At 51.8% G+C, this 17019-nt stretch overlaps 2 protein-coding genes across 5 annotated transcripts; one reads left to right on the plus strand and one right to left on the minus strand.

Moving 5' to 3' along the window:
- Window positions 1–2559: 2559 nt before the first annotated feature.
- Window positions 2560–6009, plus strand: LOC100279337 (uncharacterized). Its single transcript, NM_001152358.1, is given in 7 exon segments — window positions 2560–2881; window positions 3010–3114; window positions 3221–3342; window positions 3519–3668; window positions 4767–4920; window positions 5173–5249; window positions 5607–6009. Coding segments are annotated over 7 exon segments (1032 nt in total). The 5' UTR covers window positions 2560–2665; the 3' UTR covers window positions 5815–6009.
- Window positions 6010–6176: 167 nt separating this feature from the next.
- LOC100274440 (uncharacterized) lies at window positions 6177–10314 on the minus strand. Of its 4 annotated transcripts, none has more exons than XM_008649384.4 (6): window positions 10151–10314; window positions 9558–9676; window positions 8892–9182; window positions 7592–7807; window positions 7307–7426; window positions 6190–7198 (listed from the first exon to the last, which is right to left on the minus strand). In XM_008649384.4, exons 2-6 carry the CDS (start codon window positions 9630–9632, stop codon window positions 6470–6472), a joined length of 1431 nt encoding a protein of 476 aa, XP_008647606.1. In that variant the 5' UTR covers window positions 9633–9676; window positions 10151–10314; the 3' UTR covers window positions 6190–6469. The 4 variants fall into 4 exon arrangements, with proteins under 4 accessions (NP_001142271.1, XP_008647606.1, XP_008647605.1 ...); XM_008649383.4 differs by having other exon boundaries at window positions 9558–9689; window positions 10151–10290; XM_008649385.3 differs by lacking the exon at window positions 10151–10314 and adding an exon at window positions 9759–10143.
- Between the last annotated feature and the right edge of the window lie 6705 nt (window positions 10315–17019).

The following is a 17019-nucleotide window of genomic DNA, read 5'->3' on the forward strand; positions in this document are numbered from 1 at the left end:
CTAGTACCTCAACCCAGAAAGCCTTACACACACTATGATGGGAATTAACCTAGAGTAGAGTTATTTTATTAGATATTACATTTCTAGATATAGGCAAATATAGGTGTTATCAAATCCTAGAGGCATATGACCAGCCGCATGCTATGCTATTAGTATAGGGTCAGCAATACCTTGTGAGCCATGGATTATTAAGATTCTAGGGGCCCTAAAGGATGGATCAAGCATTATTGAAGGAATAGCTCTCTTAACAACCCCCGGGGGAGAGTATAGATGAATGCCTTAAGCAAGGGTGTCTAAGCGTGCATGTACACAGTTTTTCATGCCACAACACATCGGTGAAACCGGAGAGAGCTGAAGAAAAGGGGAACCCCAGAGGCATTGACCATTTGGTACAGCCGCTAATTCGACATTTGGTACTGTCACCATTTCTCGAAAGGGAAAAACATACTTAACAATTCGATTGGCAGGACCAAGGGATATATTGATTGCAATATATGTATCATACAAATAGAAATAGACATGAGTACATGAATAAGGAAACACAAAAGACACAGAGTAGGGCTAGTCAGAAGCGTCAATGCAGACGCCAATGGGTAATCAGATCCATTCCACTCCACTTCTTCTTAACACCCTCTCTAATTATTACACCAATTAAGGTACTCCCTCCATCTCAAAATATAATTTGTTTTAGACTAAACATACAATCATTTATTAATCTGTGAATGTAGTTTGTATGCATGTCTACATTTATTATCATTTATTTGAATGTGGATGGAAAAGCAGAGGGCTAGAAAGAACTATATTTTTGGATGAAGGGAGTATTTGTTAAGTACACTAGCCATTCTTTAGTGCAAATGTACATATGTTCGAATAACAAAATGCTATAAGTATTGTTATTTCTGTTAAAGTAGATATTATGTGTCATATAATTCCTTTTTTGTTTGTTGTTGTTGTTAATGCCCCCTCCATCTGATTGCTAGCTTCATCCTTGATTGTGACGTTGATTTAGTTAGGATGGAATTAAATTAAATGCATATGTCTCGACAATTAAGGGCACGTACAACTCTGAGATGGTGGTTCGTTTTTTTCCAGTATAAGAAACAATTAAGAGACTACATGATACAACTCTGAGACACTAGACCATAAATGCAGTTAAGAGACGACGACAGCTGTGGAAATCTCCGTGCTCCGGGTTTGACCTAAACAAACCGTCTGGCGCCTGGTGGAGCCTCTCTCCTCATCGACGGACTTCGAGTCCATTTGCAGCACTACTCTAGGACCTCGACCGACGACGCTCTTCACCACCACTGAGTAGATGCCGGTGACAACCAGATCTAGGAAGCGCTCTGATTCCGTGACGCGAACCCTAGACTACTGGGACAACCTAGCCCCTTTGCTCGTTGATGCACCTCACAGGCACTTGGAATCGCCGTCGTCGTCTCCCAACTTTGGGGAGAAACTGTGGGACGACGTCGTCACCCCCGATTTCGATGTCGGTCCGGAGGAGAGCATGTGGGTTGTTGAGGCCGTCTGCAGTGGTGGTCTTGCTGCTCCCAGATCCCATCACAGGAGGGGGAGCGGGGTTGCGGATGACGACGAGGGGAGGGGGCACGACGGGGGATGACAACGGGCGAGGGGACGACGACGCGACGGAGGTAGCGGCAGACATATTGGCGAGGGTGTGAAGGAGAGGAGGAAGGGAAGGAGTCCGGTACCGACGACGGAGGCGAGGAGAGGGAGGGTGGGAGGAGGAAGGTGGGAGGAGGATGCTTTTCCTTCCATGGATCGGGTTACGTCGGTGGCGATGGACTCACGAGTCGTGGGGGCGGCTATCTCGGCGCATCGCGTGTGGGGGCGGGGAGGATGGTGGCTGTCACGCCAGTGGGCATCGCGCGAGGGGGGGGGGGCACGGGCGACCGAGCGGGTGCATGGTGAAATGGTGTGGACGCCCACACTGGAGCCTTATAGAGTAGTAGAGATAATTGAATCACATCAGGAGCTTCTTGTGGACGGAACAATATGTCGCATTAGTCCAGATGAACCACATAAGAATCAACTGAATTTAACTGAATAATAATGCAAAAGACACATTTAACTGATAAACAATCACCATACAACGACGATGACGCTGCTGCCGACGCGACTCAGACTGTTGGATTAGAGATAAGAGGATCATATTTTATATGTGCACCACACGATGGACCTGTTTGATTCAGTTTATTTCTGAGGAGCTTTTCTGATAATATGGACGTGGAGAGAATCAGTATCATGGAGATTACAAGGTTTAGAATGTAGAAAGTGACGATTTCTACTATCGCAACAACAAAATCGATTGTGTGTTTATGTTGATTTTAGATATTTTTATCTAAATTGATTCTCATAGAAATAAAAAAAAGCTAAACATTTGGTAGTTCAGAAGAAAAAAAACGAAATAAACAAAGACGATATTCTTCCATTTTACACACTAGGCCGAAGCCAGCGCCCAACAGTTCTTCAAACGAGGAACAGGGGCGGTCCACATCTGGCCGTACCCTTCCCGGCTCCCTCCGTCTCCGATATGCACCAGCACCACGCCTCCCGCTCCCGCTCCCCCTGCCCCTCCTCGTCCGCCGCGGCGCGTCCCAGGACCGAGGACTTCCCCGTGGACATCGTCAGCGACGAGGAGATGGCGCTCATCGACGCCGCGCTCGCCGCCGCCGCGGCGGGGGCGCGCCCGCTCCTCTCCGCAGCGGCCCGCCGCGCCGCCGTCCCGCTCTCCCGTGCGGCGTGCTCGGCCACCGACGGGCTCGCCGCCGGCGACATCGAGGACGCGCCTCCGCGGTCTCGGCTCGCTCGGTTCCGGGAGCGCCGCGCGCTCGCCGTCACCGACATCACCGCCACGGTGCCGCCGCCGCCCAAAGCTCTCGCGCCTTTGGCCATTTCCTCGCCGTGTCTTCTGGGCAGACCAGATGTGCCCGTGTCGAGTGACTCTGACGGTGACCGTGACCGTGACCATACTTCTTGCTGCAGGAATGGTGCGAGAAGCAGATGGAGTTCGTGCTCGAACGGGGCAAGCCGGAAAAGACCGCGGCCATGAGGGTCGGATCGGACCGCCATGCCCAGCTCGAGCAAGAGGTGACCCAACATTTCTGGCTCTTCCAAGTGGAATGCTGGGCCTTTTCCGCCACCATGAAAGTTTCACCGAACGAATCTCATTCCGACCTGCTTACTCTTGGACCAGGTTGTTGAGAGAGTGGACGTCGCCATTAGATCTGCGGAAGAGCTATGGGCAGTAAAATTCATGAACTTCATCGTGGGAACAAACCAGCTACTGTTCGAGGGCATAACGCGGGAAATTCCAGTGTAAGCCCCCAGGAACTTTACCTCTTCTCTGCGCAGCTGCAAACCGGTACCGTGTACCTACCGATGAAAATCCAATTATACATGAGGCCATTGCAGATTATACATGAGGCTTTGTCGCTTTCTGTCTTAGGAAGCATTCTACTCAGTAGGTCTGATAGTAAATCAGGTCATTGCAGGATCGGGGTTGTGGAAGGTTCATGGATATCAGGAATCATAGACGAAATCCAAATGGCCACGGTTGGCGTTTCATTGCAACCCATGCTGGTGGATACAAAGACACGGTCCACACGAACAGTTCCATCAGAAGCACAAAAAAGAAATGGAAGGTTTGCTCCTTACATTTGCTTTCCTAACCATTTCACAGTATGTTCCCCTGAGGAATAACTGGTATTTTGCCACTCGAAAGGTTGCCTCCTTGTTATAATAATTATAGGTCTATTTGAGTGTATGAAATATGGACCTGATGATAATTTTGCGAACTCCTCTCGTTGTAATTAGGGATTACAATTTCGTTTCATAATTTTCAAAACCCGTTTTATTGACTAAAGTTTGACTTTTATATTTTTAATTTTGAAATCGGAATATACCAGAAACCGGACCGGTTTTCGTATCTCGCTTAGCACCGAGAACGAGAAATTTCATCGGATTTCGGTGTTTACCGACCGAGAAAGTGAACCGTGGTTGTAATGGCAAATATCCAATTCTCTTGTTCGCCAGACTAGTGAATTCCCTTCAAGTGACTTCTGCTTTGATCTGAATTTGCAATGAATTGTATTAATGCTATTTTGGCATGTTTACAATTGCCCAATCATCGCTTCAGTACCTAAAAAAAGGGATTAATTGGTAGACTGTGTTGTTTTATGCAAATCTTTGTACTATATTTGTAAATCTACCGGGGGGATCCATTTGGCTTTGTCTTAAGAAATGGGAGTATCAAACTCTTTACTGATGTACTCACACGACCTGTGACACCTGGGATCAAAAGCCTGGGTGTGCAGCCTCTCAACTGGAATTTCTACCAACCATGTGATCACTCAGTTTACTACAAGTTCCTATTGCCGCCAACTATGGATTTTAGTTATTTTTGTTTTAAGCAACAAATTTTAGGTAAATCATTCAGTATATGAATCTGGAACACTGCTTAAATTTGGTTGTACTGGGCAACTGTGTTTTGTTACAACAGATTGTACACATACTGTCCCTTTGTATTTGTGCCATTAAAACTTTATCATATTAACGTGACTAGGCCATTGGTGAGTGCTACTGTTTAGAAACAAAATCCATATGATTAATAGCATACGTGGCTATCTTCAAATTCTAATGTTTTGCATCACAGTAATAAGATGGTAGAATGCTCTTCAAGACATGGGAAAACAATAGCATCTATGAAGTTTGTATGATAGCTGAATATCTGATGACGACAGGCTTCAACTAATGTGTTACAAGTATCTATGGGACAATTTGATCGCAGAGAAATTCCCAGCAGATAATTTCTTCAGCCATTTTAACCTGGACCCCAACTACTTGTTATCAGATGATGTCAAGGGGTATATTAGCTCATTGGGGTTCGATGCAAAGGTGATACGTCTCATCTTTAAACTTTGCAATTCGTCCTTCTGATAGTTTTCAGGCTGTTCACTATGATTGACCAACCCCGTTTATTCATGGGAAATCATTCGCTGCTATGTTTTAGCAAACTGAGCAAATCCAGAAGAAGTGTTTGCTAACACTGCTTTCTTCACTACATTTTTGGATGTTCATTCATGCTACTGTCTACAACGTGTTGTATGGTCCTTGTGAGTTATGACTTATAACATGGTTTGTTTGCAGACCTTTGAAGATGTATTGAAATATTTCAAGGTTACCTGTCACACGCTACCACGGTCTCAAGAACAGCTGCTCTTGAGGTAATATGAGTTACAGGCTTAGGAGATGTTTGAATGCACTAGAGTTAATAGTTAGTTGGCTAAAAAGTTGCTAGTGAAATTAGCTAGCTAATTATTAGCTAATTTGCTAAAAGTAGTTAATAGCTGAACTATTAGTTAGACTAGTTAGATTACTTGGATGTCTTCAGCTAATTTTAACAAATTTTAACAGCTAACTATTAGTTGTATTGCATTCAAACGTGACCTTACAGCCTAAGCAGCAGTGATCTGTTGTACAGCCTAACAGACTACTGAATGGCAAAACACTATTCTCTAGACCTTTTGCAAATGGGACACCACAGATATAAAGGGTAATCCCCTTGCCCTTTACTGGTGCAGATACGAGCTACAGGAAGATCATTCCCTTCTTGAAGAATACCGGTTCACTTATGATGCTAGGTGGTTCAGGGATCAAATCCAGGACGTCCTCAGCTTCTGGACAGGATCACACGAGCCTAAACTTGTAGCTGAAGAGGAGATGTGGAAGTGCCGTTTCTGCAAATTTGTGTCAAGTTGCCCAATGAATGCTTCCATGCCAAGGTGTTGACGCTAACAAAAAATTGCTCCGAATTGGTGTCTTGGTGAAATATTTGATGCTGACCTGAAAAACAAACCGTACCGATGAATTTGAAATGTAGCTCATTGTTATTTGACTTCATATTCAGTTTTGTAACTCACATAGTATTGATTTGCGGATTCTATTCTTGTTATACATACCATACTGAAGAAATCACTTAATATCACTCCTTGCGTCCAAGAGTCTCCCACCATCGTTTAAACCTTGCGCGCTGAGACGAAAATTTGGCAGCCAAAGTTTCATTAGCATCACTCAAATTTATTTTCAATTTACCATGGCTTATATATAATATACGGAGTAAGTCGCAAGGAGGATGAAAACATCCTGAGGGTAGCACAAGGAATCTTCTGAAAATGAAATATATGGCTCACATAAATAGAGGACCTGTTTACATACAAGCATCACAGATTCTAGTGACAAATTGATGTTTGTTTTACAGAAAACAACAAATGGAACCAACTGGCAGGTACAGTGAATCTTATACAGCAAACAATGTGGTTGTAACGGGAAAACAATTCAAACCATTCGTAGATCCGGCACCACTCTTAACTTCTGTTCACGGATGAAACATGTCCCTCCATAAGACCATAACCCGCTCCCCCATCCTGGAACTTGTCAATACAAGTCACTTGCTTCCACCACCATTGGCTACCAAGGCCTCAGGCTGTGGTGGCGCAGCAATGTCCTTCACAGCGCTCTCCACCTTGGGAGGGCCAGAATGCCGTCGCATCGGTGAGGCAGCCGCAGCTCCACCTTGGAAAGACAACCTCTTCTTGACTGGTCCAGCAGAGCCTCCTTTCTCAGGCGTCTCTGCGCCATTGGCCGTTGCTGTGCGAGATTTGGCCCTCGCAGATTCTGTGGGAACCATGTAGCTCGGGAGCGACGGGGAGCTCGCGAGGCTCTCATCGTCCCGCATGGTCGACGTCGTGGCTATGCTGTGCCTCCTTGGTCGCTCAGACTGCACACTGAGCACGCTCCTCACGTCATCGTCCACCTGTGAAAGCCCATTCTTTGGCGTGCTGGATTTCCTCCTCGCAGGTATTGGGGCCACTCTAGCAGAGGGCGTCGAAGGGGATTGCCTGGAAGCTGGACGGGCCGGTTTTGGAGTCGGTGGTGATGGCTTCTCTGGCTTTGAGTCCCGGCGGTTGAAAGCTTTTGTGATCTCACCCTCTCCAACTCCAAGGTTCAAGCTCATATTCTTGACGGAGCCGCGATCAATGTTGCTCTCCTTGTCGGTCCCATTGCGTCCCTCCCAAGGTTTTGCTGCCATCCAGCGCTCCAACCAGCTCCAGCCCCACTGCAAGTTATTTGGGTCTACAAACATTGGGTTCGCAGATCTTGATGTGCTCTTCCACTGTAAACAACACATTTTGAGACATTTTAAGCTTACCGTCATAGAGCCAAATGAAGCATATGTATGCATATATAGATTAGCGTATGTTCTGAGAGCAAGAACTCAAACCTGATGTGAAAATGCATATGCAAGAGCTCTTTCTCTTCTTATCGCTGCCTCTTGCCTGCTTATTAGGCTTGCCTCGATTTGCTCCTTGGATTGAGTGCTGTCGTCCCAGTTCTCACCCATCTGACATAGCGTTATTCACAAACAGAATATGTTTATTTCTCTCAATGATATTTTATAATTATCTCAAGGCATAAAGCAAAGAAGACAACAAAACTAATGATATTACTAGAACAACACAAGCTCCTGAAACTTTTTTACTGCAAAACTTTGAGAAGGTTTGCTTACTCTGAAATTCTCCAGTTCCTGTTTAAGTAGGAGCTGGCGTTGGAGGGCCTGGTTCTCCTCGGACATCTTTGCTCTCCTAGATCGTATTTGTGACTGCACCCGCGATAGAGTTTGCATACAGCGCAGAGTGCTTGCAGATTGACGCTTAACTGAATTACCCTCAACCAATGACTTCAATCGTACAAGGCCTCGTAGTGCTCTTAGTGCCCTCCTTGCCTACATTATCACAATGACCAAACACTCTCAGTATAACCTAAAAGTAAATATATTTTCTTTTCATTTTATTTGTGAAGCATAAAAACTAAAAAGTAAGATCCTGCTTTGCTATGAACAAGTCAAATTTCCATGAAATCATATTTCCCAAGGAACATAATTTAAAGTTCACTAATTGCTATCTCAAGGATAGTTCAATAGCTGGACAGACAGGCTATCAGTATCAAAATATAAATGAAAAGAACAGCAAAATGAGTGATGAAAGGTTGTTGCCACCAACCGCCAGTTGTTCAAAGAATTATTTTTCAAACACTTTGCAAGAATGATTCGTAGGCCCTCTGGGCAAGTGCGCACTGACAAATAATAGGACAAACCTAAAAAGTAAGCAACTAGTTGAAGGAGAGGAGTTAAACTAGAAATTAACCGTTCCTCCAGGATCATCTGAAGCAAGAAAAATTACTTTTTTAGCCATACATTCCCATTAAGCCCACGGAGTAGTTACAATGAAAGTATGGCATGTAAATAGCTAAACTTATTCGGCCAACAAGTATAACTCCACATCACAGTAACAGCAATTGGCCAACTAACACTTGCAAGGTTGGCGAGCTACCGACACCTAAAAGTCTGATCATGAAAAGAGAAAATCTGCAGGGTAGCCACCAATGGACATTTGCTTGCATGCTCAGTCATGTCGGTGTGGAAACGAAACCAGGAAAGCAAAACAAACCTCCTCCTAACCCCCAAATATCGAAGACCTAATCAGCAGCTTCCAGAAACAAACACTTCCATGTGCTATGTAACGCGGGCATCCATATAAACCAATTTCCAACTGTCACATTTGTTCTTATCTAAGCGTCTAAGGGGAAAACCGAGATAATTGGATTTTTGCCACTCACAATGTTGTCTTCGTGTTATAATTAACACTGTGTCTATGAATCGTGGGTCCAGCTGGGTCTATGAAATGTGGGCCTGATGGCAATTTTACAAACCTGTTTCTTGCTGATGGCAAATATCAAAATCTCTCGGGGAAAACCAGGTGCAAATGGCACCGAGCAGGTGAATTCGGACAAAAGTGATTTCACATTACCAGGTAACCTCGGAAGGCGGTCTGGATCTTGATTGCGGCGAGCTCTTCGGTTGGCGCACCAGGTGGCAGCACCGACGCCTGTGCTGGGGCAGCAGCAGCAGCAGGGGCCTCCTCCAGGGTGACATGCTTGCTCTGCTCCTGCTCGGCTTCGGGGACCCTGACCTCGTCGGTCTGGCGAGGAACTGGAGGAGGAGCCGGAGGGGGTGGCACCGAAACATTGACTTCCAGGGAGGTAGATGGGGTCAGATCTACCGGTGCTGGGTTGCTAGCTGCTGATTTCCTCCTTAGCCTCTGTCAATTCCAAGGGCAAAGTTTTGGGTTGTGATCAGAATTCAGTCCGAACTTTAGTGACAAAAACAAACGCAAGAAAAAAAAAGGCCGCGCTTTGATCGATCACGGATCTGCAAGGTAGTCGTAAAGGGGGGAGCAAGTGCCGTCTTGACAACAATGCAGAATGCAAAACCCAAAAATTCACCAGTACGACGACGGCTGAGAAGTATAGAAAAAGGGTGAACAAGGTGCGGTTTTTTTTTACCCAGGAACACCTGACTGGATTCTTCGGAATTGGGAGAGGGGAAACCACGAAAATCCGATCAGATCCACCCACAAATCCAAAACGAAGCCCGCAAAACGCAAGAGAATCCCAAGGGGGCGGGCAAGCATCACCTCCTCTTTCTTCTCCTTGGATTCGGGGCTGAAGACCTTCTTGACGGCGCCGAACCACTTGCCCTTCTTCCCCATGGGTCCACGCCACGCTCCTCGGAACAGTCACCCTGGCTCGGCACCTGGAGAGGAGGACTGAACAAGTCACGAACCAGACCACCTATCAGTATCTGCCAGGCCCACGACGAGACGACGGGTGTCAACTTTATCGGAAGAAGGAACGCCCGCCCAAATCTTGGTGCGGAAGCAAAGGGGAGGGGAGGAAGGGCGGGCTAGCCGTTTCGGTTGTGCGCAGGCAGAGGCAGGCGAGAGGAAGGCATCGTCAGCGGCGTGGTGGTGGCAGGACAGGAGAGCTGAGCTCCGCGGCAGCCCGCAATGCAATCATGTCGCGTGGGAGGCCGCGGGAGGTGGGGAGGAGCGAGGACGGCAGGAGGAGCAGGCACCAGACCGAGGCCAACGATTTTTTGGCTGGAGCTTAGCAGGCCTGACAGGGACGCAGTGCAGGAGGCCGGGAGCTTTGGATTTCCGGAGGGCAACAGCTGCGTGGGAGCAGTCGCGGAGGGAGGGAGAAGCGCAGGAGGGAAGCGTGTGTGTACCTTTGGTTAGTGTTGCGATGCGCCGCTGCTCCTCCGCGGCTCAGCCTCCTCTCTCGCGGTGATGTGTGAGAGTTTTTTAGGGGGAGGGAAGCTGGGAGTGGGACTTTGGACAGCTGGGGACACAGCGGATCGAGGGGAAGGAGATGATATTGGGACTAGGATGATAATGGAGAATTTATTGTTGGAGAATAGTCTTCATTCTCGTTCTTACTATCAAATTTTTTTTTACGAGTATTCTTACGAACGTTTTGCGTGAATATTTCATTTTTATCCTCATTCTCCGCAGGATAAATATCTGACGGGATCCTCATTCTCGCTTAAATTATAACTAGGACACACATTATTTGTTATTAATATAAAATATTATCACTTATACAAATTGTCATATGTAAAAAATTATTGTGTGCACATTAAAATAAACACATTTGTATAATAAATGATCTCTTGATAAAATAATTATTTATTTTTATCATTAACCAGTACACGAAAACGGGGATGGAGAATGCTTCCACGATCCGTTCCGGTTTACCCATCGGGGGAGGGTTTTCCCCATTTACATCCCTGAGGGGGAAGAAATTTCCCCATCCCTATCCTCTAATGGAGAAATTCCTCGCGGAGAATCGGAGATCGGGTCCCCATTGTCATCTCTAAGTAGAATCTCTCTATTAATCCTGAATGGTATCTGCCAAGGTTTTAAATATCTGATTATAGCGGCTGATAATATGCCGATATGGCCTTTTTAGCGGTGCAAAAGTTATGTTATTTATCATGATATATGGTACTATTTCTCGATATATCTTGATAGTTCCAATTTTGAGAAGCGTAGGGATAAATCTCTTAGACTAACTCCAACAGACTCCATCTTCGCATCCGTATTTTGCGTGACAAGCAGGCTCCGCATAAACATGGTCGTCCAATAGGCTCTGTATCCGCATCCCCATCCCTCTCAATGAAAGTTGGGTCCCACGCTTGACTGTTTTTGAATGCCCTCTTGTGCAGAGAAGAGATAGACACTGTAGGAATACCAGGTGGAAGACAACACGCCTATTTTGCATGGTGGTTTACGGAGTCTGCTGGAGGGCAGAATAGTGGCTTCGGACGTGCAAAATGCGGATGCATAGTGGAGTATGGGGCGTTGCTAGAGTTGGTCTTATCCCGCTATTTAAAACACTGGTAACTACATGAGGCTGAGCCCGACTTTCTTGTCAATGTGCATTCAAGACATACTTAGCTACTTAGGTTTATTAGTCTATCTCTACCGGCTTACCCATCCGCCCATCTCTATACCATTTCAAACTCTACTATGTAAATAGTACAATATATAATACAAAACAATATTTTGGATAACCATATAGGAAGGGCGACGGAGCCATTAGTTTTTTTAACTAATTATCATAGAAATGATAATAAAACCTTCTAAGAGCCCCTAATCTAATTTGGTCCCGTAATCTTATATCATGTCTTCAACTCTATACAGGTGAACTCAGGTGAACTGGTGAAGACAATTGTCGGGGACCATAATTAGGGGTACCCTCAAGACGCCTAATTCTCAGCTGGTAACCCCCATCAGCATAAAGCTGCAAAGGCCTGATGGGCACGATTAAGTCAGGGATCAGTCCACACGAGTGACTCGATCGCGCTTCACCCGAGCCTAGCCTCGGCCGAAGGCAGCCGACCTCGAGAGACTTCCGTCTCGCCCGAGGCCCCCCTTTTTATGGCGGACACATCACCGGCTTGCCCAAGGCCTTGGCTTCGCTCAGAAGCAACCTTGACTAAATCACCACACCGACTGACCAAATTGCAGGGGCATTTAACGCAAAGGTGGCCTGACACCTCTATCCTGACACGCGCCCCTGGCAGAGCCGAGGTGACCGCCGTCACTCCACCGCTCCACTGGCCAGTCTGACAGAAGGACAGCGTCGCCTGCGCCACTCCGACTGCAGTGCCACTCGACAGAGTGAGTCTGACAGGCAACTAGGCCTTGCCGAAGGCGCCACGGCGAACTCCGCTCCGCCCGACCCCAGGGCTCGGACTCGGGCTAAGACCCGGAAGACGGCGAACTCCGCTCCGCCCGACCCCAGGGCTCGGACTCGGGCTAAGACCCGGAAGACGGCGAACTCCGCTCCGCCCGACCCCAGGGCTCGGACTCGGGCTAAGACCCGGAAGACGGCGAACTCCGCTCCGCCCGACCCCAGGGCTCGGACTCGGGCTAAGACCCGGAAGACGGCGAACTCCGCTCCGCCCGACCCCAGGGCTCGGACTCGGGCTAAGACCCGGAAGACGGCGAACTCCGCTCCGCCCGACCCCAGGGCTCGGACTCGGGCTAAGACCCGGAAGACGGCGAACTCCGCTCCGCCCGACCCCAGGGCTCAGACTCAGGCTAAGACCCGGAAGACGACGAAACTCCGCCTCGCCCGACCCCAGGGCTCGGACTCCGCCCTGGCCTCGGCCGGACGACTTCCGCCTCGCCCGACCCCCTGGCTCGGGCTCGGCCACGGCAACTGAAGGCAAGACTCAACCTCGGCTTCGGAGGAAACCCCACGTCGCCCTGCCTAGAGCACAGACCGCCACGTCAACAGGAAACGTCATCATCACCCTACCCCGAATCGACTCGGGTCACGGAGAACAAGACCGGCGTCTCGTCCGGCCAGCTCCGCCAGAGGGGCAATGATGGCGCTCCACGAGCTCTATGACGACGGCGGCCCCCAGCTCTCTTACGGCAGCAGGACAACGTCAGCAGGGACTCGACCGCTCCAACAGCTGTCCCTCCATCAGGCTCCGCCGCACCACCGATAGCCACGACATCACGCCAGCAGGATGCCCAGATCTCTCCGGCTGCCACATCGGCATGTACCTAGGGCACTAGCTCTCCCTCCGCTAGACACGTAGCACTCTGCTACATCCCCATTGTACACCTGGGTCCTCTCCTTACGACTATAAAAGGAAGGACCAGGGCCTTCTCAGAGAAGGTTGGCCGCGCGGGACCGAGGACGGGACGGGCGCTCTCTTGGGGCCGCTCGCTTCCCTCACCCGCGTGGATGCTTGTAACCCCCCTACTGCAAGCGCACCTGACCTGGGCGCGGGACGAACACGAAGGCCGCGGGACTTCCACCTCTCTCACGCTCGGCTCCGGCCGCCTCGCCTCTCCCCCCTCCGCGCTCGCCCACGCGCTCGACCCATCTGGGCTGGGGCACGCAGCACACTCACTCGTCGGCTTAGGGACCCCCCTGTCTCGAAACGCCGACAGTTGGCGCGCCAGGTAGGGGCACGCTGCGTGCTGACGAATAGCTCCCCGTCAAGCTCCAGATGGGCAGTCTCCAGCAACCTCTCCGGCCCGGGACGGTGCTTCGTTTCGGGGCTCTCGAGTTCATGTCCTTCGACGGCAGCTACGACATGATACTTCTTCCACCGCCGTGCGACCACGACAATGGCGGCCGACAACCCGCCCGCCGGCGGCGGAATCGACGACGTCTACCCCGCGTGGTGGAAAAGCAACATTCGGGCTCGCTCCGTTCTCTCCCCCGCCAACGGAGGAGGAGGCGGGGCCGTCAAGGCCAGACGGGAGGCCGCGCTTCGCCGACCGTCAAGCGAATCGACGCCCCCGACGCCCCGACGGAAGGCACGCCGGACATCGACCTCGCGTTCAAGACGGAGGCAAGCGCCGTCCCCCCGCGGCACGATGACCCCGAGCAAGAAGACGACGCCGGCGCGCTCGCGGAAAGCCTGCAGGACGTCGCCCTCGAACCAGAGATGACGGCGCAACCAGACCCCGATGTGACTACGTCGCTCCTCGTCGACCAAAAGGTAACGACTAACTCCCATCTTGCGTCATTTCGACTCGGCCTCAACCCGCCAAACGACCTCGTTTTGGCGGGCGCCCTCATTGAGGCGAGTGCAACCCCACTGAGGTTCTGTATGCGATCGCCTTGGGACCGACTGACGGACGTCTCGACCTACGGGCCCTCTGGGTCCGAGGAAGATGACGACCCCAGCATCGGTTGGGATTTCTCCGGACTTGGCAACCCCAGTGCCGTGCGGGACTTCATGGCCGCATGTGACTACTGTCTGTCCGACTGTTCCGATGGAAGCCGTAGCCTTGGCGACGAGAGCTGCGGCCCAAGCCGCGAATGTTTCCACATCGAGCTAGGGAATCCCACCGAAGGCAACCATCTTGGCATGCCGGAGGATGGTGATCTCCCTAGGCCGGTGCCTCGCGCCGACATCCCACGGGAGCTAGCTGTGGTCCCCGCTCCGGCGGGGGGTTACGACCCACAACTCGAGCAAGTCCGCGAGGCGCAGGCCAGGCTCAACGAGGGAACGGGAGCGCTTGAGCCGATCCGTCGGGACGTCGGACAGGCATGGGTGGGCCAACCCCTGGCCGGAGAAATACGTCATCTGCCCCAAGGTCTCCAGCACCGCGTCGCCAACGACGTCAGGATCAGGCCGCCGCCCGCATCCAGCGGGGTCGGTCAGAACCTGGCAACCGCAGCAATGCTCATCCGCGCGATGCCGGAGCCGTCAACCACCGAGGGTCGGCGGATCCAGGGAGAACTCAAGAATCTCCTGGAAGGCGCCGCGGCCCGGCGGGCCGAGAGCACTGCATCCCGAAGGCAAGGATATCCCTCGGAACCTCATGCCGCGACTTCCCGATCCATGCGGGAAGCCTCGGTCTACACCGGGCGCACGCGCAACACCGCGCCTGCGGCCCCGGGCCACCTCGGCAACGAGTACCATCGACGCGACCGTCGGGCTCACCTCGACGAAAGGGTGCGCCGAGGCTATCACCCCAGGCGTGGGGGACGTTACGACAGCGGGGAGGATCGGAGTCCTTCGCCCGAACCACCCGGTCCGCAGGCTTTCAGTCGGGCCATCCGACGGGCGCCATTCCCGACCCGGTTCCGACCCCCGACTACTATCGTAAAGTACTCGGGGGAAACGAGACCGGAGCTGTGGCTCGCGGACTACCGCCTTGCCTGCCAACTGGGTGGAGCGGACGACGACAACCTCATCATCCGCAACCTCCCCCTGTTCCTCTCCGACACTGCTCGTGCCTGGTTGGAGCACCTGCCTCCGGGGCAGATTTCCAACTGGGACGACTTGGTCCAAGCCTTCGCTGGCAATTTCCAGGGCACATACGTGCGCCCCGGGAATTCCTGGGACCTTCGAAGCTGCCGGCAACAGCCGGGGGAGTCGCTCCGGGACTACATCCGGCGATTCTCGAAGCAGCGCACCGAGCTGCCCAACATCACCGACTCGGATGTCATCGGCGCGTTCCTCGCCGGCACCACTTGCCGCGACCTGGTGAGCAAGCTGGGTCGCAAAACCCCCACCAGGGCGAGCGAGCCGATGGACATCGCCACCAAGTTCGCCTCCGGCCAGGAGGCGGTCGAGGCTATCTTCCGAAAGGACAAGCAGCCCCAGGGCCGCCCGTCGGAAGAAGCTCCCGAGACGTCTGCTCCGCGCGGCGCCAAGAAGAAAGGCAAGAAGAAGTCGCAATCGAAACGCGACGCCGCAGACGCGGACCTTGTCGCCGCCGCCGAGTATAAGAACCCTCGGAAGCCCCCCGGAGGTGCAAACCTCTTCGACAAGATGCTCAAGGAGCCGTGCCCCTACCATCAGGGGCCCGTCAAGCACACCCTCGAGGAGTGTGTTATGCTTCGGCGTCATTTCCACAGGGCCGGGCCACCCGCCGAGGGTGGCAGGGCCCGCGACGACGACAAGAACGAAGATCACCAAGCAGGAGAATTCCCCGAGGTCCGCGACTGCTTCATGATCTACGGAGGGCATGCGGCGAATGCCTCGGCTCGGCACCGCAAGCAAGAGCGCCGGGAGGTCTGCTCGGTGAAGGTGGCGGCGCTAGTCTACCTAGACTGGTCCGACAAGCCCATCACTTTCGACCGAGCCGACCACCCCGACCATGTGCCGAGCCCGGGGAAATACCCGCTCGTCGTCGACCCTGTTGTCGGCGATGTCAGGCTCACCAAGGTCCTGATGGACGGGGGCAGCTGCCTCCACATCATCTACGCCGAGACCCTCAAGCTCCTGCGCGTCGATCCGTCCACCGTCCGAGCAGGCGCTGCGCCCTTCCACGGGATCATCCCTGGGAAGCGTGTCCAGCCCCTCGGGCGACTCGACCTCCCAGTCTGCTTCGGGACACCCTCCAACTTCCGAAGGGAGACCCTGACGTTCGAAGTGGTCGGGTTCCGAGGAACCTACCACGCCGTGTTAGGGAGGCCATGCTACGCGAAGTTCATGGCCGTCCCCAACTACACCTACCTGAAGCTCAAGATGCCGGGCCCCAACGGGGTCATCACCGTCGGCCCCACGTACAAACACGCGTTCGAATGCGACGTGGAGTGCGTGGAGTACGCCGAGGCCCTCGCCGAGTCCGAGGCCCTCATCGCCGACCTGGAGAACCTCTCCAAGGAGGTCCCAGACGTGAAGCGCCATGCCGGCAACTTCGAGCCAGCGGAGACGGTCAAGGCCGTCCCCCTCGACCCCAGCGGCGACACCACCAAGCAGATCCGGATCGGTTCCAGGCTCGACCCCAAATAGGAAGCAGTGCTCGTCGACTTTCTCCGCGCAAACGCCGACGTCTTTGCGTGGAGTCCCTCGGACATGCCCGACATACCGAGGGATGTCGCCGAGCACTCGCTGGATATTCGGGCCGGAGCCCGACCCGTCAGACAGCCTCTGCGCCGATTCGACGAGGAGAAGCGCAGAGCGATTGGCGAAGAGATCCACAAGCTAATGGCGGCAGGGTTCATCAAAGAGGTATTCCATCCCGAATGGCTTGCCAACCCTGTGCTTGTGAGGAAGAAAGGGGGGAAATGGCGGATGTGTGTAGACTACACTGGTCTCAACAAAGC

The sequence above is a fragment of the Zea mays genome, chromosome 6 (genome assembly GCF_902167145.1).
Source record: "Zea mays cultivar B73 chromosome 6, Zm-B73-REFERENCE-NAM-5.0, whole genome shotgun sequence".
Lineage (NCBI taxonomy): Eukaryota > Viridiplantae > Streptophyta > Magnoliopsida > Poales > Poaceae > Zea > Zea mays.